General features: G+C 43.2%; 2 protein-coding genes across 2 annotated transcripts in view; one reads left to right on the forward strand and one right to left on the reverse strand.

The window, feature by feature from the left end:
• The window catches only part of LOC143793021 (catenin alpha-2-like), a 1,735,283-nt gene that overhangs the window by 89,356 nt on the left and 1,624,068 nt on the right, over positions 1 to 21,859 (reverse strand). The gene's annotated exons all lie outside the window — the stretch shown is intronic.
• On the forward strand, positions 13,708 to 17,181 carry LRRTM1 (leucine rich repeat transmembrane neuronal 1). The gene has a single exon (XM_077280280.1). The coding sequence runs from the start codon at positions 14,816 to 14,818 to the stop codon at positions 16,451 to 16,453; it is 1,638 nt and encodes a 545-aa protein (XP_077136395.1). The 5' UTR covers positions 13,708 to 14,815; the 3' UTR covers positions 16,454 to 17,181.

Genomic DNA, 21,859 nt, shown 5'->3' on the forward strand with positions numbered 1-21,859 from the left:
TTATCCACCAACTGAAATTTGTCAGGTCTTTTATTGTTTTAATACTGATGATTTTGGCCTACAACTCCTGATAACCCAAAAAACCTGTCTCAATAAATTAGCATATTTCAACCGTCCAATCAAATAAAAGTGTTTTTTAATAACAAACAAAAAAACCATCAAATAATAATGTTCAGTTATGCACTCAATACTTGGTCGGGAATCCTTTGGCAGAAATGACTGCTTCAATGCGGCGTGGCATGGAGGCAATCAGCCTGTGACACTGCTGAGATGTTATGGAGGCCCAGGATGCTTCAATAGCGGCCTTAAGCTCATCCAGAGTGTTGGGTCTTGCGTCTCTCAACTTTCTCTTCACAATATCCCACAGATTATCTATGGGGTTCAGGTCAGGAGAGTTGGCAGGCCAATTGAGCACAGTAATACCATGGTCAGTAAACCATTTACCAGTGGTTTTGGCACTGTGAGCAGGTGCCAGGAAGCATGAAGTGCTCCAAAATCTCCTGATAGCTAGCTGCATTGACCCTGCCCTTGATGAAACACAGTGGACCAACACCAGCAGCTGACATGGCACCCCACACCACCACTGACTGTGGGTACTTGACACTGGACTTCAGGCATTTTGGCATTTCCTTCTCCCCAGTCTTCCTCCAGACTCTGGCACCTTGATTTCCGAATGACATGCAAAATTTGCTTTCATCAGAAAAAAGTACTTGGGACCACTTAGCAACAGTCCAGTGCTGCTTCTCTGTAGCCCAGGTCAGGCGCTTCTGCCGCTGTTTATGGTTCAAAAGTGGCTTTACCTGGGGAATGCGGCACCTGTAGCCCATTTCCTGCACACGCCTGTGCACGGTGGCTCTGGATGTTTCCACACCAGACTCAGTCCACTGCTTCCTCAGGTTCCCCAAGGTCTGGAATCGGTCCTTCTCCACAATCTTCCTCAGGGTCCGGTCACCTCTTCTCGTTGTACAGCGTTTTCTGCCACATTGTTTCCTTCCAACAGACTTACCATTGAGGTGCCTTGATACAGCACTCTGGGAACAGCCTATTTGTTGAGAAATTTCTTTCTGGGTCTTACCCTCTTGCTTGAGGGTGTCAATGATGGCCTTCTTGACATCTGTCAGGTCGCTAGTCTTACCCATGATGGGGGTTTTGAGTAATGAACCAGGCAGGGAGTTTTTAAAAGCCTCAGGTATCTTTTGCATGTGTTTAGAGTTAATTAGTTGATTCAGAAGATTAGGGTAATAGGTCGTTTAGAGAACCTTTTCTTGATATGCTAATTTATTGAGACAGGTTTTTTGGGTTATCAGGAGTTGTAGGCCAAAATCATCAGTATTAAAACAATAAAAGACCTGACAAATTTCAGTTGGTGGATAATGAATCTATAATATATGAAAGTTTAATTGTAATCATTACATTATGGTAAATAATGAAATTTAACACTATATGCTAATTTTTTGAGAAGGACCTGTATATAAAGGTCACAATTGGAACAGCATCCAGTATTACCACAATTGTCATGCAGCGCTTTCCTAACCAATGTTCAAATGGCTTCCAATAATAAGAGAAAAAATGGAAAACAGCACAAAAAAATAAAGAAAAATGGGCTTTAGTGCCTGAACGGCATGGCAACGTTTCGGATATGGTAAAGATGGATATGGAGAAAGGATACCATATCCGAAACCTTGCCACGCCGTTCAGGCATTAAAGCCCATTTTCCTTTATTTTTTTGTGCTGTTTTCTTTTTTTTTTTTTTATATATATATATATATAGATATATATATATATATATATATATATATATATATATATACACATATATATACACATATATATATATATATATATATATTTATATATATAAGTATATATATACTCTATATATACAGGGTGGTCCAAAAGTAGGTGGTAATAGGGTTATGAAGGGGGGGGATTTATCAAACATTGTGTAAAATGAAACTGACTCAGTTGCCATTAGCAACCAATCAGATTCCACCTTTCATTTTCCAAAGAGTCTATGAAGAATGAAAAGTGGAATCTGATTGGTTGCCAAGGGCAACTGGGTCAGTTACACTTTACACCATGTTTGATAAATCTCCCCCTTCATAACCCTATTACACATACTGTCCACCTACTTTTGGACCACCCTGTATATATGTCTTTATGCATGTCTTATACACATATCTATACATCATTTATCTATCTACATATACAGGCTTGGACTGGCCCATCGGGGAAGTGGTGTATCCGACGGTGGGCCCCTGTCTGACATTCTTTCTCTTAGAAATACCCAATAAAAGCTCTGCCCATCTCCATCCATCAGACAAGAGAGGAGAACATCTGTATTGATGAGCAGACCTGTATCTTCCTCACGGCTTGGAGAGATGGGGAGCAGAGGCCGAGCAGACTCAGACTGGAACACCAGAGTGCCGTTGAATTCTCCGGTGGGCCCGTTCCTTGGTCCCTTCCCTAAAATGTGATTCCTATATTAGAAGCTCCCCGCACGACAGGTGCCACATCCGTCACACCTTTTGTGAATTGTGTCTTGGTTTGGCAAAGCAGAACCCGTCTTATCTCTACATGAGCCTCGCCTGCTGAACAGTTTCCATACTGATTGTTTCCTGTGAGTCTGATGTTCTGCACAGAGCTATGCCCTTCCCAACAAACTGAACTTCATAACGTGGTGGCAGCGACAGAGCGAGCCAGCCACCAAGCCAGTAAGGAGGAAAAAAGCTAAGGACCCAACCAGGGCTGTATGTAGAGTTTCTGCTGCCCTAGGCACTTTTAGTGCTACCTCCTCCTTTGGTGAGTATGACACTATCGGCAGTGACTTTGGCAAAAATCGCTGATGTGAAAGTCGCCTTTTGCAGCAGATCGGGCAGTTTTTCCACATCTGCCGCGTAACGGATCACTTACGGCAACACTGCATTCGGCTTCATTAATTTCCTATGGGATTTGTGGACATTTGCGGCACTTGCCGCGATCCGGCAAATGCGGTACCATACCTCCCAACTTTTGAAGGGAAAGAGGGATAAATTTTGCAGTGTGCTAAGTGGGTCGTGGGAAATTTTAGGCCACGCCTCTGACCACACCCATTTCACAACTAGTCACACCCATATCCACGCCCCAACCACACCCATTTAGTACTGCTGATCACACTGTTTCATAAACAATAATTATAAACAAAAAAATATGGCCACACAGTGCTCCATACTGTACAATGACCCCACATGATGCTCAATACTGTATAATGGCCACACATGATGCTCCATACTGTATAATGGCCACACAGTGCTCCATACTGTATAATGGCCCCACATGATGCTCCATACTGTATAATGGCCCCACATGATGCTCAATACTGTATTATGGCCAAACATGATGCTCCATACTGCATAATGGCCACACATGATGCTCCATACTGTATAATGGCCCCACATGATACTCAATACTGTATAATGGCCACACAGTGCTCCATACTGTATAATGGCCACACATGATGTTCCATACTGTATAATGGCCTCACATGATGCTCAGTACTGTATAATGGCCACACATGATGCTCCATACTGTATAATGGTCACACAGTGCTCCATACTGTATAATGGCCCCACATGATGCTCTGTACTGTATAATGGCCCCACATGATGTTCAATACTGTATAATGGCCAGACATTATGCTCCATACTGTATAATGGCCACACATGATACTCCATACTGTATAATGGCCCCACATGATACTCAATACCGTATAATGGCCACACAGTGCTCCATATTGTATAATGGCCACACATGATGTTCCATACTGTATAATGGTCCCACATGATGCTCAATACTGTATAATGACCACACAGTGCTCCATACTGTATAATGGCCACACATGATGCTCCATACTGCATAATGGCCCCCTCCCTCCCATTTGGTATGCATGCCTCATCTCCCCCCTCCCATCCTGTATGCATGGCTCATCTCCCCCCTCTGTATGCATGGCTCATCTCCCCCCTCCCATCTTGCATGCATGGCTCATCTACCCCTCCTCCTCCCATCCTGCATGCATGGCTCATCTCACCCCCCTCCCATCCTGTATGCATGGCTCATCTCCCCCTCCCATCCTGTATGCATGGCTCATCTCCCCCTCCTATCCTGTATGCATGGCTCATCTCCCCCTCCCCCTTCCATGCTGTATGCATGGCTCATCTCACCCCCCTCCCATCTGGTATGCATGGCTCGGCTCCCCGTTCCCATCTTGCATGGCTTGGCTCCCCGTCCTCCTTCATCCTCCCCCCGTCCTCCCTGGCTGTCATACTCACCTTTCCCTCATCATGTCGAACATCCCTCCATCTCTGTCCCAGCACAGCACCTTCTTCCTGCGTGAGCGGTCATGAGGTACCGCTCATTAAGGTCATGAAAATGCATCCATATTCATCACCTTAATGAGTGGTACCACGTGACCACTCACACAGGACGAGCTGCCAGCACTGGACCAGGCATCGCTGGAGTACGGTGAGTATGACGTCTTGAAGGAGGCAGGCAGGCGGGCGGGCGGCTGGGGAGGGCGGTCAGTCGGGAGGTGACCCCAGACTTTAATTAAAAAAAGAAAACAGAAAAAAAACTTGTTCAGGTGCCGCCCCCCGCATCATCCGGCCCTAGGCACGTGCCCTCAAGTGCCTAGTGGCAAATACTCCCTGGACCCAACCAGGCAGCAGGCAGAGAGTCTTATTGTGCTACCAGCTAATCCACAGCTTAGCAGTTGTCAGCGGTCTGCAGTCTCTAAATGGCATATGTTGGAGGTGCATTTTAAAAGCTCAGCACAGCCATTACCCTGCAGTACTGCATTCACTGCACTGTTCCTGTGCAGCCAGGAAAGCTTTGTACATCAGTGCTGCAGAAATATGAGAAATAACTAAATAGATTGTGTCAGCACTAGCAAGAGGGAGAGATGAGTCTCCAGAGTCTCACAGGATCAAACATGTAGTGAGCAGCGGTGTAACGTCCACATCGATAGGGCCAGATTAGTCAGAGGCTAGTCAGGGGCCCGCTGACGCCAGCAGAAACTTCAAATGTATGTGCATCCTTGGACGCACATCCTTTTGAAGAGTATTGCAGTGCACAGACACATCGGGTCCATGTGCCACAATACACTTTGCCAGCCAATCAGAGGCCAGCAGCTGACATCGGCGTACATGTGATGGGGCGCATGGTAATGACGTCACACGTTCCCATCGCTCGCCGAAGTCAGCTGCCGGCTTCAAAAAAGAGGACATGGGTGGTGAGGGAGTGAAAGAAAGGTATTTTTTATTTATTTATTTATTTAAAAATCAGTGGCTACACGGGTACAAGAATATTGGACCGTGAAAATCACAGACATCAGTCTAAAATTTTTGCGTCGCCTGTGATTAACATTATAATGGTTACGAAAATTTTTGTAATTTATTTAACGATATAAAAACACTGATGATACACTGACTAAACACTGATGATACACTGACCAAACATTGCTGATACACTGACCAAACATTGTTGATACACGGACCAAATACTGAGGACACACTGACCAAACACTGATGACACACTGACCAAACACTGATGATATACTGACCAAACACTGATGATAAATGGACCAAACACTGTTGATACACTGACCAAACACTAATGATACATTGACCAAACACTGATGATACACGGACCAAACACTGATGATACACGGACTAAACACTGATGATACACAGACCAAACATTGACGATACATTGACCAAACACTGATTATACACAGACCAAACACTGATGATACACTGACCAAACATTGATGATACACTGACCAAACACTGATGATACACGGACCAAACACTGATAATACAATGAACAAACACTGATGATTAGTGTTGAGCGATACCGTCCGATACTTGAAAGTATCGGTATCGGAAAGTATCGGCCGATACCGGCAAAGTATCGGATCCAATCCGATACCGATACCCGATACCAATACAAGTCAATGGGACTCAAGTATCGGACGGTATTCCTGATGGTTCCCAGGGTCTGAAGGAGAGGAAACTCTCCTTCAGGCCCTGGGAACCATATAAATGTGTAAAAGAAAGAATTAAAATAAAAAATATCGCTATACTCACCTGTCCGACGCAGCCTGGACCTCAGCGAGGGAACCGGCAGCGTTGTTTGTTTAAAATTTGCGCTTTTACTTGGTTACGTGAAGTCCCGGCTTGTGATTGGTCAGGGCGGCCATGTTGCCGGGACGCGGACCAATCACAGCAAGCCGTGACGAAATTACGTCACGGCTTGCTGTGATTGGTCCGCGTCCCGGCAACATGGCCGCCATTAACCAATCACAAGCCGTGACGTCACGGGAGGCTGGACACGCGCGCTTTTTAAAATGGGCGCGTGTCCAGCCTCCCGTGACGTCCCGGCTTGTGATTGGTTGCGCCGCGGTCAACCAATCACAAGCCGGGAGGCTGGACACGCGCGCATTTTAAAATTTTAAAATGGGCGCGTGTCCAGCCTCCCGGCTTGTGATTGGTTGATCGCGGCGCAACCAATCACAAGCCGGGACGTCACGGGAGGCTGGACACGCGCCCATTTTAAAATGCGCGCGTGTCCAGCCTCCCGTGACGTCACGGCTTGTGATTGGTTGCGTCTCCCATGTGACTGCGACGCAACCAATCACAAAGCCGGGACGTAATTTTAAAATCCTTAAGGACCTGAAATTACGTCACGGCTTGCTGTGATTGGTTGCGTCTCCCATGTGACTGCGACGCAACCAATCACAACGCCGGAACGTAATTTTAAAATCCTGAAGGACCTGAAATTACATCACGGCTTGCTGTGATTGGTTGCGTCCCGGTCACATGGGCGGCACGCAACCAATCACAAGCCGGGACTCACGTAAAGGAAAGAAAAGCGCGAATTTTAAACAAAGAACGCTGCCGCTTCCCTCGGTAAGGTGCAGGCTGCGTCGGAGAGGTGAGTATAGCAATATTTTTTATTTTAATTCTCTCTTTTACACATTTTTACATTAATGTTGTTTCGATACCGATACCCGATACCACAAAAATATCGGATCTCGGTATCGGAATTCCGATACAGCAAGTATCGGCCGATACCCGATACTTGCAGTATCGGAATGCTCAACACTACTGATGATACATGGACCAAACACTGATGATAAAATGAACAAACACTGATTATACACAGACCAAACACTGATAATACACTGACCAAACACTGTTGATACACTGACCAAACACTGATGATACACGGACCAAATACTGATGATACAATGAACAAACACTGATGATACACGGACTAAACACTGATGATACAATGAACAAAGATTGATGATACACAGACCAAACACTGATGATACCAACAGTGATGATGCACTAACCACACACTGATTATACACTGACCAAACACTGATGATACAATGAACAAACACTGATGATACACGGACCAAACACTGATGATACAATGAACAAACACTGATGATACATGGACTAAACACTGATGATACCCAGACCAAACAGTGATGATACACTGACCAAACACTGATGATACAATGAACAAACACTGATGATACACAGACCAAACACTGATGATACACGGACAAAACACTGATGATACACTGACCAAACACTGATGATACATGGACCAAACACTGATGATACACGGACAAAACACTGATGATACAATGAACAAACACTGATGATACACAGACCAAACACTGATGATACACGGACAAAACACTGATGATACAATGAACAAACACTGATGATACACAGACCAAACACTGATGATACACGGACAAAACACTGATGATACACTGACCAAACACTGATGATACATGGACCAAACACTGATGATACAATGAACAAATACTGATGATACACGGACTAAACACTGATGATACACTGACCAAACACTGATGATACATGGACCAAACACTGATGATACAATGAACAAATACTGATGATACACGGACTAAACACTGATGATACACTGACCAAACCCTGATGATACACGGACCAAACACTGATGATACACGGACCAAACACTGATGATACAATGAACAAACACTGATGATACACGGACTAAACACTGATGATACACTGACCAAGCACTTATAAAACACTGTTGACACTTGGACCATTTCATTGCCATACCCGAACAAACACAGACATCTAATCATAGAATGTATTCACTTGGTACGTCACTCAGCTTTCCACACAGACTTCTTACCTCTGCTCCTAGTATTCACTTGGTATCTCTATCAACTAACCCCAGCTTTACCCAGTGTTATTTATGACCTTGTTTACTTTGGCTTGATCCTACACATCTGGTCCACTCTTAATTATTTGACCAAGAGGAGCACAGGCCATTCCTCCCCAGTCCCACTAACAGGAGCACTATGGAACGCTCGCTCTGTCTGCAACAAACTTTCCTACATCCATGATCTTTCATTACTCACAAACTTTCCTTCCTCGTCATCACCGAAGCCTGGCTCAACCCCCCCCCCCCCCCCCGGACACAGTCCCTCCTACTGCACTTTTGCATGGTGGATTCCACCTTTCCCACACTCCCAGCCCCAGCAGCAAACATGGCGGAGGAGTTGGTTTTCTCCTGTCAGATAGCTGCTCCTTCACCCCAATCCCACTGCCACCCTCTGTTACCCTTCATTCCTCTGAGGTGCAATCTGTGCGCATCTACTCCCCCTCCAACCTCCAACTGGCTGTCATTTCCCGCCCCACAGGGCCAGCCACCACCTTCTTCAACCACTTTACCACCTACCTACTTCATTTCCTCTCCGCTGACATCCCCACTTTCATCTTGGGTGACTTTAAAATCCCCGTTGACACTTCCCTCTCTGCTGCCACTAAACTTCTATCACTTCCTCCTTCGGCCTCGCTCAATGGTCTTCTGCAGCCACTCGCAAACATGGCCACACACTGGACCTCATCTTCACCCACCTCTACTCCCTATCCAACCTCTCTAACTCACCTCTTCCTCTTTCTGACACAACCTACTTACATTCTCTTCCCTCTCCTCTCCAGGTCCACAATCCCCACTCCACAAACTCACACACCCTTGCAGAAATCTTAAACACCTCGATCTACACTCACTCTCTGAATCCCTTCTCCCTCTTACAGACATACGTTCCTTACACAATGTGGATACCGCTACCACTCTATATAACACCACAATAGCTGCAGCTCTGGAATCGGTTGCCCCTCTCACACATACCAAAGCTCGCAAAATCAATAGACAGCCCTGGCCCACCAGCCTGACCAAAGAACTGAGTCGGGCTTCCAGGGTTGCTGAGCGGAGATGGAAAAGATCCCACTCCAATGTGCACTTCATCGCAGTCAAACAGTCCTTCACTACTTTCAAGGCCACACTCTCCACAGCTAAACAAACCTACTTCTCATCTCTCATATCCTCCCTGTCTCACAACCCTAAACAGTTATTCTCTCCTCCATCCCCCAGCACCTCCTCCCTCCCCACTCTTCTCAGCTGAAGACTTTGCCTCATTTTTCAAGCAGAAGATTGATAACATCAGAGACAGGTTTGGTCGACAACCCCCATAGCCCTTACTCCTAACTGCCCAGCCCTCCACCTCCAAAACCAACTTCTCCACCATTACAGAAGATCGACTCTCCACTCTACTCTCAAGATCACATCTCACCACCTGACCCAGTCCCATCCCACTTCATCTCAAACCTCGCCACAGTCTTCATCCCAACCCTAACCCATCTCTTCAACCTATCACTAACAACTGGTGTTTTCCCCTCAAGCTTTAAACATGCCTCAGCCACACCTATCCTCAAAAAGCCCTCCCTTGACCCATCCTCTGCATTTAGCTATCGCCCCATATCACTTCTCCCCTATGTCTCAAAACTACTGGAACAACATGTCCATCTTGAACTGTCCTCCCACCTCTCTTCTTGCTCCCTCTTTGACTGCTTACAATCTGGCTTCTGGCTGCACCACTCCACTGAAACTGCCCTAAGGTCACCAATGACCTATTAACCGCCAAAGCCAAGGGACACTAATCTGTCCTCCTTCTCCTGGACCTGTCCTCTGCCTTCTATATTACTCTGTTGTCGTCCTCCTGGACCTGTCCTCTGCCTTTGACACAGTGGACCATTCCCTATTACTACAGACCCTCTCATCTCTTGGCATCACAGACTTGGCCCTATCCTGGATCGCATCATACCTAACAGACCAGACATTCAGCGTCTCCCACTCACACACCACCTCCTCACCTCGCCCCCTATCTGTCGGAGTCTTGCAAGGTTCAGTCCTATGACCCTTGCTCTTCGCCATCTACACCTTTGTCCTGGGACAGCTCATAGAATCTCATGGCTTTCAGTATCATCTCTATGCTGATGACACACAGATCTACATCTCTGGACCAGATATCACCTCCCTACTAACCAGAATCCCTCAATGTCTGTCTGCTATTTCATCCTTCTTCTCCGCTAGATTTCTAAAACTTAATATGGATAAAACAGAACTCATCATCCTTCCCCCATCTCACTCAATCCCCCCAACGGACTTATCCATTAAAGTAAATGGCTGCCCACTCTCCCCAGTCCCACAAGCTCGCTGCCTCGGGGTTATCCTTGACACTGATCTCTCTTTCAACCACATATCCAAGCCCTTTCCACTTCCTGCCGACATCAACTAAAAAATATTTTACGGATCCGTACATTCCTCAACCAAGAATCTGCAAAAACCCTTGTCCATGCCCTCATCATCTCCCGCCTTGACTACTGCAACCTCCTGCTCTGTGGCCTCCCCTCTAACACTCTCGCACCCCTCCAATCTATTCTAAACTCTGCTGCCCGACTAATCCACCTGTCCCCCCGCTATTCCCCGGCCTCTCCCCTCTGTCAATCCTTTCACTGGTTCCCCATTGCCCAGAAACTCCAGTACAAAACCCTAACCATGACATACAAAGTCATCCACAACCTGTCTCCTCCATACATCTGTGACCTCGTCTCCCGGTACTTACCTACACGCAACCTCCGATCCTCACAAGATCTCCTTCTCTACTCCCCTCTTATCTCCTCTTCCCACAATGACATACAAGATTTCTCTCCGTATCACCCCTACTCTGGAACTCTCTACCCCAACATATCATACTCTCGCCTACTATCAAAACCTTCAAAAGGAACCTGAAGACCCACCTCTTCCGACAAGCCTACAACCTGCAGTAACCACCGATCAACCAAACCGCTGCATGACCAGCTCTATCCTCACCTACTGTATTCTCACCCATCCCTTGTAGATTGTGAGCCCTCGCGGGCAGGGTCCTCTCTCCTCCTGTACCAGTCGTGACTTATATTAAGATTATTGTACCTGTTTTTATTATGTATACCCCTCCTCACATGTAAAGCGCCATGGAATAAATGGCACTATAATAATAATAATAATAATAATAATAATAGAAAGAATAGCTGCCATTTTTATTTGCAATTTGAAGAAATTAACGCATCTACATTTGTTAATAACAAAAAAGAAAGAAAAATATAAAGGAACAAGTTCCCTTTTCCCCACCTCCTAAAAAGGTGTTAAAAGCTGATCATGAAGGTGTGGTCCTGTTTCAAAGATTATTACTCCAGAGGATCACAAATGCAAAATAGAAGAAAATTAAAAATATTGCTGAACGTTTACTCTATGGCTTTTGTTGATCAGTTGCAGCGGTGACATCACAAGCTGATGGGCTCAGTGATTGTTTGCAGCGTTGTAGAGGTGAAGGGAAGGAAGGAAGGAAGGAAGGAAGGAAGGAAGGAAGGAAGGAAGGAAGGAAGGAAGGAAGGAAGGAAGGAAGGAAGGAAGGAAGGGGGATTTTGTGTTCCTAAGTTTATGGAGTGATAATGTTTGACATGGGCAGCACATTTAGATGATCTGCACCCTCAGAAAATGGCATTGAGAAAAAAAAAATATATATATACAGTATATATATATATATATATATATATATATATATATATATATATATATATATATATATAGAATGCTGACGTGTGTGTTTGTGTACGTTTATATACAGTATATATATATATATATATATATATATATATATATATATATATATATATATATATATATTACATACAGACACCACAGACATTCCTATAGGAATACACACATAAACATTACACACAGCATATCACACATACATATATACATGTATCTCCCCACACACTGCCTGCATCTGGCTCTCTGCCCCTGCCTCCCCCCAGTCTCTGCCCCTGCCTCCCCCAGCACAATGTCCCATCCTGCAGGGCTGCAGTGACCCTGTGTGGGGCTGGGGGTCCTCTGTGCCGGGGGTCCCTGTATTCCTGGCCGCTGTCTGCTGCTCGGTGTCACGGGGCAGACCGCAGTGTGTCCAGGAGACAGCACGGGGGAGCGATCAGGGGCTGAGGAGACCCTGCCCGGATCCTCGGAGCGGTGGTGGTCGTCAGCATCTCCGGGTAGTCTGTAACTGAAGAGCTCCGCCGTCAGTAGAGCTGGACACCGGCTCCAGAGGGCTGAGATCTACACAGGGGCCGTAACTCACAGCAGCCCCCACCCAGACCCCAAACCCAGCCCCCATCCGCCCAGGGGATAATTACACGGCCATCAGAATAATGGCAGCGTGTGCTAAATCACTGCAAGGGATGGATGGATGGATGGATGGATGGATGGATGGATGGATGGTGGATGGATGATTGATGGATGGTGGATGATGGATGGATTCATCGATGGATGGGTGGATGATTTATGGATGATGGATGATGGAAGGAGAATGGATGATGAATTGAGGATGGATGATGGAAGGAGGATGGATGATGGAAGGAGGATGGATGGATGATGAATGGAGGATGGATGATGGACGGAGGATGGATAGATGGATGGATGGTGGGTGGGAGGATGGATAGATGATGGATGGAGGATGGATGATGGAGGGAGTATGGATGGATGATGGGTGGAGGATGGATGGATGCTGGATGAATGATGGATGTGGAGATGGATGGATAGATAGGTGGATGGATAGATAGGTGGATGGATGAAGGATGGATGGAGAGATGAAAATGGATGAAAGAGGGAAAGAAATGGATGGATAGGAAGGAAAAAAGAAAGAAAAAAGAAAGAAAGAAAGAAAGAAAGAGAAAGAGAGAAAAAAAGAAAGAAAGAAAGAAAGAAAGAAAGAAAGAAAGAAAGAAAGAAAGAAAGAAAGAAAGAAAGAAAGAAGGAAGGAAAGAACAAGAAAGAGGGAACTGAATGGGTGGGAAGGAAACAGGAAGGAAGGAAAGGGGAAGTGGATGAATGGAAGCAAAGGGGAAGGGAGGAAAGAAAGTTGGAAGGAGGGAAGAAAGGAAGGAATGATGATGGAATGAAGGAAGGAAAGAAGGAAGTGGATGAATATATAGATAGAGATTTGAGCAAAACCGAGAAAAAAGAGAAAAAAAGATAAGGAATGCAGATATTAGACGGAGGTGAGACATGAGCTTGAAAGACGATAGATAGATAGATAGATAGATAGATAGATAGATAGATAGATAGATAGATAGATAATAGATAGATAGATAGATAGATAGATAGATAGATAGATAGATAGATGATAGATAGATAGATAATAGAATAATAATAGATAGATATAATGTGTGAGAAAGAGAGGGGAAAATAACATATACGCACATTACGTGGATAGATGGATGGATAGAAGGATAGATAGATGGATAGATAGGATAGATAACGGGTGGATAGACTGAGAGCCTGTAGCTGCTGGTGTGTCCGGCTACACAGGTCCTCTCCCCCTGTAGTAATAGCCGCTTACAGTGACCCCCTGTGTGCACAGTGACAGACAGCTGGCAGCCTCCAGTGCTCGCCCCTCCTAGCCACAGTCACCCCCTGCACACAGCCGCAGCTCCGCCGTCCGGGGCGCCCAGTGCCCGCGCACCACCCTCCTCCCCTGCCGCCCGCAGTGTGCCGCTCTGGCGCTGCCTCCAGTGTGCGCTGCCTCCAGTGTGCGCTGCCTCCAGTGCTGTGAACGCCCTCCCCTTCCCGTCTGCCCATGTCTGCGCTGTGCCGCCGCTCCGCCAGGACTCGCCGCTCACACTCTCGCCGCCCGCGCTGCTGACACTCTGCTCTCTGCCTCCTGCCGGATTCCAGCCTTGCACCAAGAGCAGAGACAAGAGAACCACGACCAGAGACAATGACTGCGCTCATTGATTGACTCGGAAGGACACTTGTCTGTTTTTGGAGGGGATTTGTTCTTCTTTGGGGGGGCTGCTGTTATTTTTTATTTTTTGCTGGATACATCTACCAGATGATGGACGTTGGTGGTTTCCTTCTTAGCAAAGAGTTGGGACTTCCTTCCAGAATGTCACGATCTTAACCCACCGAGATCCTTGAGGGTCCTACAAGTCGGCTCCCAGTATCTGAGAAGGTCCCCGGGACCCCCAGTCCCCTCTGCCCACCCTCGCTCCCTTTCAGCTCATTGAAAACAACCAAAGGGGGGCATTGTACGGCTGCCAGCGCTGTGTTACCAGCACACAGGGGTCCTTTTTTTGAGACCTGCATCTAATTAGCCAAAAAAAAAAAAAAAAAAGAAATCACAAAGCAAGCAGCTGAATGGAGCTTGTCACTCTCTGGAAAAGAAGGGTGGGTAAGAGACTTTTTTAATTCGATTCTTTCATGACCCCCCTTTTATATTTTTCTCCTTTTTTTCCATTAACATGAGAAAGCCCACCAGTGACCCCCCAGCCACCTATCTGAGTGAACTTTAACTGCTTGCATGCCCCCATCTCGCTGCTGACCTATGACATGTATTTTATTCCAATATGATGTAGACATTGGCGACGATTTCAATGGACATTCTGGAGGAACTTCGGAAACGCGTTTGCTAATGGATTTCCTTCTCCTTGGTCTCTGTTTAAACTGGATGTTGAGAAAGCCCCCGGGGTTAATACTGTGCGCGCTGGGCATAGTCCTTAGGATGCTTCCCCTGGTGAATAGTGGCTGTCCACGCGTGTGTCGCTGCGAGGGCAGGTTTCTGTACTGCGAGTCGCAGAACGTCACCGAGCTGCCTGGCAATCTGTCGGGGGTGATGGGCTTGTCGCTGCGATACAACAGCCTGGGCGAGCTGCAGGATGGACAGTTCACGGGGTTAATGCAGCTCACCTGGCTCTACCTGGACCACAACCTCATAGACACAGTGGAGGTCAACGCCTTCCAAAAACTGCGTCGGGTCAAAGAACTCACCCTCAGTTCTAATAAAATAGCCCATCTGGCCAACCACACCTTCCGACCCTTGCCAAATCTACGCAGTATGGACCTGTCCAACAACAACCTCCAAGGCTTGGCACCGGATCTGTTCCATGGCTTGCGCAAACTGACCAGTCTCCAGCTGAGATACAACGCCATCAAGTTCGTGCCAGTGAGGATCTTCCAGGACTGTCGCAGTCTGGAGTTCCTAGATTTGGGATACAATCAGCTGAAGAGCTTGGCCAGGAACTCTTTTGCAGGCTTGTTCAAGCTCTCCGAGCTCCACCTGGAGCACAATGACTTGGTCAAGGTGAATTTAGCCCATTTCCCCAGACTTCTCTCCTTACACTCCCTCTTCATGAGGAAGAACAAAGTGACTATTGTAGTTAACTCTTTGGACTGGGTGTGGAAATTAACAAAGATGGATCTCTCTGGCAACGAGATCGAGTACATGGAACCTCATGTTTTTGAAAGTGTTCCTCACCTGGAATCCCTCCATCTAGATTCCAACCGCCTCACCTACATTGATTCTAGAATCCTCAACTCTTGGAAGTCTCTGACCAGCATCACCCTGGCTGGGAACAGCTGGGACTGTGGAAGGAATGTGTGCTCCTTGGCCTCCTGGCTGAGCAACTTCAAGGGTAGGTATGATGGCAACATGCTATGTACCACCCCTGAGTACGCACAAGGAGAGGATGTTCTGGATGCGGTCTATGCTTTCCACCTATGTGAGGACCCAGCAAATCCCACCAGTGCTAATGCCATTGCTACAGCTTTGAACAACAGTGCCACCATCACCACCACCATCTATGATGTCCAGGATACAGAAGGGGAAAAGACTACAGACAACCTCATGGCCACCTTGCCCAGTGAGCACCCTGAGAACACTGTCCAGATCCATAAGGTGGTCACAGGGACCATGGCATTGATCTTCTCCTTCCTCATTGTGGTTTTGATGTTGTATGTTTCTTGGAAGTGCTTTCCTGCCAGCCTGAGACAGTTGAGGCAGTGCTTTGTGACACAACGAAGGAAGCAAAAGCAAAAACAGACCATGCATCAAATGGCTTCAATGTCTGCCCAGGAATACTATGTTGATTACAAACCCAACCACATCGAAGGAGCTTTGGTCATCATTAACGAATATGGGTCTTGTTCCTGCCACCAGCAGCCGGCCAGGGAGTGTGAGGTGTGATGGTCTTATTAAAAAAACAAACAAACAAACAAAAAAAACCTTTCACTTGGGAAATAATTGTGAAACATTATGTAACCAAATAACAATGACAACCAGCTGGATGAATCCTTGTGCTTTTATTATTATTATTTTTATTTTATTTTATTTTTTTTTTGTTATTCTGATAACACTCCCTGACTGGCAACCATGAGGGATCTATTGGAAAAAAAAAAAAAAAAAAAAAGACTTGACATTTTTAGCTTTATTGTGTCTGAGATGTAAACAAACAAAAGCAAACATAAACAAAACAATGACAACAAATATTTCAGAAGATTTGTCTATATTCAGGAGAGTGTTAAAAAAAAATGAGGTACCACCGTCCATTTCTTTCTTTTTTTTTTTTTTTGTAAACTACCATGTTTAAAAAAGGAAAAAAAAAAAAGGAGACACACACAAAATAAAATAAAATAAAATAGCATTTACAATATTTGCAGAGTGGTGTCCGATAAATCGATGGCAGATATTTTCTCCCTTTTTTTCTTTCTACCTCCTCCCGTTATATCTGCAGTAATGGTGCTCCAGCATTAAAAAAAAAAAAAAAAAAAAAAAAAATAATAAAATTTTTTTTTAAGAGCCTTGATTTAGGCATAGATGGATGGTTGCTAGATTATTTCCAGCAGGTCAGTGCTGCAGATCTGGATGGGTTCTCAGATGGTTGTTGCTTTGGAAGTGATGGGGGGAACATCCAGTTCTCACTTGTTGACATGTGGGTTAAATTTGTGTATTTGATTGCAGCAAAAAAAAAATAAAAAAATAAAACATTATATATTTATATATATATATATATATATATATATATATATATATATATATATATATATATATATATATATATATAAAAATTAAAAATATATATATATAAAAATTAAAAAAAATATATATATATTATATATATTTATATATATATATATATATATATATATATAATATAAATATATATTTATTTATATATATATTATATTATATATATATATATATATATATATATATATATATATATATATATATATATATATATATATATATATATATATATATATATATTATTGGTGGAATGGTTAATTTGGCTCAAGGTATGGTGAACTTATTGATTCAGCTTTTGCAATGGTTTCAGCTCTGCTACATGTTCGCAGGTTTGTGGGATGTGTTGGGATTCAGCTCAGTTTTGCAGGGGGTTTGTAAAGGGACGTTTTGGGAGAAATGAACCTTGCCGCTAGGAGAAATCAGATCCATCACTCAATGCATGGATGATACATATTTATTATTGGGTCCCATACATAGGACTTATGTTGATGGCTGATTATTATTATTATTTTTTTTTTTTTTGGGGGGGGGGATTGCCTTTATATGACTTTCCCCGGAGTAGTCGTCAGCGACTAATGCAGCATTTCCTATTGACTTTTTTTCCCTTATAATACAAGAGGTGATGGGAATGTTTCAGGCTAGTTTTAATGCAGGAATATTTAACCCCTCGCGCTATATATACCACCAGATTGACTACTAAAAAAAAAAAGAGAGCATCCCCTTATAAATCAAAGCTCTTCCTTTAATTTCTATGTTCCTATGGCAACAGAATCAAGTCCAAATAGAATCCGTGAAAGGAGCTGATTGCTATAGGTGGACTTGGCGTCTCTCTGAACGCACAGTATGTCCGCAGCAGTTGATTTCTAAGGAGGTTTCCGGCATGCAAATGAACAAGAAATGAATTAATGTCCCAACCGAGAAGGGGAAAAAAAAATTGCATTCTTACTTGTTCTCATTTATTGCATTTATTGAGAAAAGGATGGGGATACGGTTTTTGTAAAACAATCTGTTGCAGGTGCCGGGAAGGGAGGGGTTAATGTGTCACATGCGCAGCTGTTAGGTTTCGGTGACCCATGACTAGAAGGGGTTAATCCGCCCCCTGCTGCATTTCACATCCACCAGTGGTCTCCTCGGAACATGACAATTGTTCTTCCTGTGATCGTGTTAGCTATTTCTAATAATAAATTATCCGAATGACCAAAAAATATATATATTTAATGAAATTTAAAAAATAAATATATATATATATATATATATATATATATATATATATATAAATGAATGTGTAGAATATGGAAATGTTTATAGATGTGACTGTGTGTGGGGCTCGGATCTCCAATGAACGGAGATAGGGCGAAAGTAATGGAGCCACCAATACTTGTTACATTTTAGGGGGCAGTGTCATTCTTCTTTTCACCTGTAGAGGCGCTGCAGCAAAAAAAATCATTGATCTTTCTAAAAGTTGCAAGTCATAATAATTGGATTGGGGAAGGGGACTGGTTCTCTACAATGCATCCCCCCCAAAGATGGGCTCATCAAACCTATTCTGTCTGGGCTTTATGTGCTGAATCCATAGGTGCTGAATAATCCGTGGAGATTGGTAGATAGATAAGTGATTGATAGATGATAGATAGATAGATAGATAGATAGATAGATAGATAGATAATAGATTTATAATAGATATATAATTGGTAATAGATAGATAATAGATATATAATATTTATTTAATGGAGAGATATATAATAGATAGATATATAACAGTTAGATATAGATAGATAATAGATAGATAGATAGATAGATAGATAGATAGATAGAAAGATGGTAGATAATTGATATATAGATAATAGATAGAGAATAGATAGATTTATAATAGTTAATAGACAGATAATAGAAAGATAGATAATAGATAGATAATAGAAAGATAGACAGATAATAGATAGTAGATAGATAATACATGATAGATAATAGGTAAAATATAGATATAGATAGATAGATAGATAGATAGATAGATAGATAGATAGATAGATAGATAATAGATAGATAGATAATACATGATAGATAGATAGATAGATAGATAGATAGATAGATAGATAGATAGATAGGTAGATAGATAGATACATAGATAGATAGATAGGTAGATAGATAGATAGGTAGATAGATAGGTAGATAGATAGATAGATACATAGGTTGATAGATAGATAGATACATAGGTAGATAGATAGATAGATAGATAGATAGATAGATAGATAGATAGATAGATAGATAGGTAGATAGATAGATACATAGGTAGATAGATAGATACATAGGTAGATAGATAGATAGATAGATAGATAGATAGATAGATAGATAGATAGATAGATAGATAGATAGGTAGGTAGGTAGATAGATAGGTAGATAGATAGATACATAGATAGATAGATACATAGGTAGATAGATAGATAGATAGATAGATAGATAGATAGATAGATAGATAGATAATAGATAGATAGATAGATAGGTAGATAGATAGATAGATAGATAGATAGCTCCATATTGGCAGACAGTGGTGTGCTGCTGGACTACTACATGCACGGTTTGGTATCTGCCTGTGGAAGCTCTATTGCACCCAGACTGCTTCCATGCTGAATGTGCTGCTCTAGTTTTCTATTTCTTTTCTTAGATAGAGGTATAATAAATAGATAATAGATAGATAGATAATATATAAATTATAGATATATAATACATAGATAATAGATCTGATACTTTTAATATGGTCCCTAAATGTTTATTCCATAGTCTCCTGACCTTACTACTGAATAATCCATGGAGATGATAAATGAAAATGACAGATATATATGGAATAGATAGATGGATTCACCACAAGTCTCAGCATGACCTATGAGCCATCAGAAGTACAGAGGTGACAGGAGGAGGCTGATGACAGGCAGGGCTGTGCGGGGACATTACTGGGGGTGCACTGCCATCTACAGTGAGCAGCCTTGTTTTTCTTGCTCTGGTATGAAATCAGCCAGGATGATGATGATGATGATGATGCCAGCACTGTCTGTGCCCTCCTTCCCTCCTTTCCTCCTTCCCTCCTTCCCTCTTTCCCTTCCTCCCTCCCCATAAATGAACTGAGACAGAATTGATCCAATTTCCCTAATGTGCAAGAACAGAAAAGAAAATTCTGTAAACTTGCCGCATTGTAAGAAGTGACAGATCCTGATGGAAATATCTGGATGATGCCAGGAGGGGCGCAGCGGCCGAGGTGCCCGGTGCTCTGCCCAGGGATCCGATGACTATTAATGCACCTTAATTATCAGGGGCTCCTGGGCTGAGAGGGATGGAGTTTGGTGACACCACCGCAGTGATTAATGGTCCCTCTGGGCATGTGGTTAGCCATGTTATCAATGACCTCTCTTACATGAGTGATGCCCCCAGGAGAGAGACCCCACTGCTGGGCAACAAGATTTATCGGGGCTGAAATACACAGTAAAAAGGGATTAACTTGTTGCAATATTTCAGTTTTGTCTTTGAAATAATCTCTATCGACCCGATCTATATTCTGTATGTGGCTGTGTATGTATAGAGAATATATATGTGAGCTGCACAGGATGTATAGGGGAGAGGCGGGGGGGATAATAGATAAAGGCACGGATAGAAAAAGAGAGAGAGAGATAGACGGATAATAGATAATAGATAGATAACAGATAGATAGATAATAGATAGATAATAGATAATAGATAGAATGATAGATTATAGATAGATAGATAGATAGATAATAGATAGATAATAGATAAATACATAGATAGATAGATAGATAGATAGATAGATAGATAGTAGATAGATAGATAGATGATATATAATAGATAGAGAATAGATAAATAGATAATAGATAGATAGTAGATAGATAGATAGTAGATAGATAATAGATAGATAGTAGATAGATAGATAGTAGATAGATAGATAATAGATAGATAATAGATAGATAGATAATAGATAGATAATAGATAGATAGATAATAGATAGATAATAGATAGATAGTAGATAGATAGATAGTAGATAGATAAGATGATAGATAATAGATAGATAACAGATAGATAGATAATACATAATAGATAGAATGATAGATAGTAGATAGATAGATAATAGATAGATAATAGATAGATAGATAATATATAGATAATAGATAGATAATGGATGAAGATGTTTCCTTTCCTGTAGTAACACATTTCCTAGTTACACTTGTCCAGGACGGTGTCACTGACGTGATATTTGGGATACACACATTTTCACACTCGTACGTTCTCCCCAGATTGGGAGATATGTATAATGCGCAGGGAACACAACGCACATGGGGTCTATGGTAGAACATTGGGATACACTGGACATTTTCATTCTACTCTTTTCCAGCCCAATCCTGAAGTTATGGAGGTATAGGGAGGCAGCCACATTATGATGGAATGCGGGGGTTTCTCCTCTATAGGGGTCTGTAGGGGTCTTTTAGTTTCATGTTATATTTTTTAGTGTTCATTATGTATGGGCATGCCTCATCTGCGCCAGGGAGAAGCCGGCCTCAATGTG

The sequence above is a fragment of the Ranitomeya variabilis genome, chromosome 1, assembly GCF_051348905.1.
Source record: "Ranitomeya variabilis isolate aRanVar5 chromosome 1, aRanVar5.hap1, whole genome shotgun sequence".
Lineage (NCBI taxonomy): Eukaryota > Metazoa > Chordata > Amphibia > Anura > Dendrobatidae > Ranitomeya > Ranitomeya variabilis.

Excerpts from the sequence above, each read along its gene's own strand:
- LRRTM1 (XM_077280280.1), top strand. The coding sequence starts at position 14,816 with ATGACATGTATTTTATTCCAATATGATGTAGACATTGGCGACGATTTC.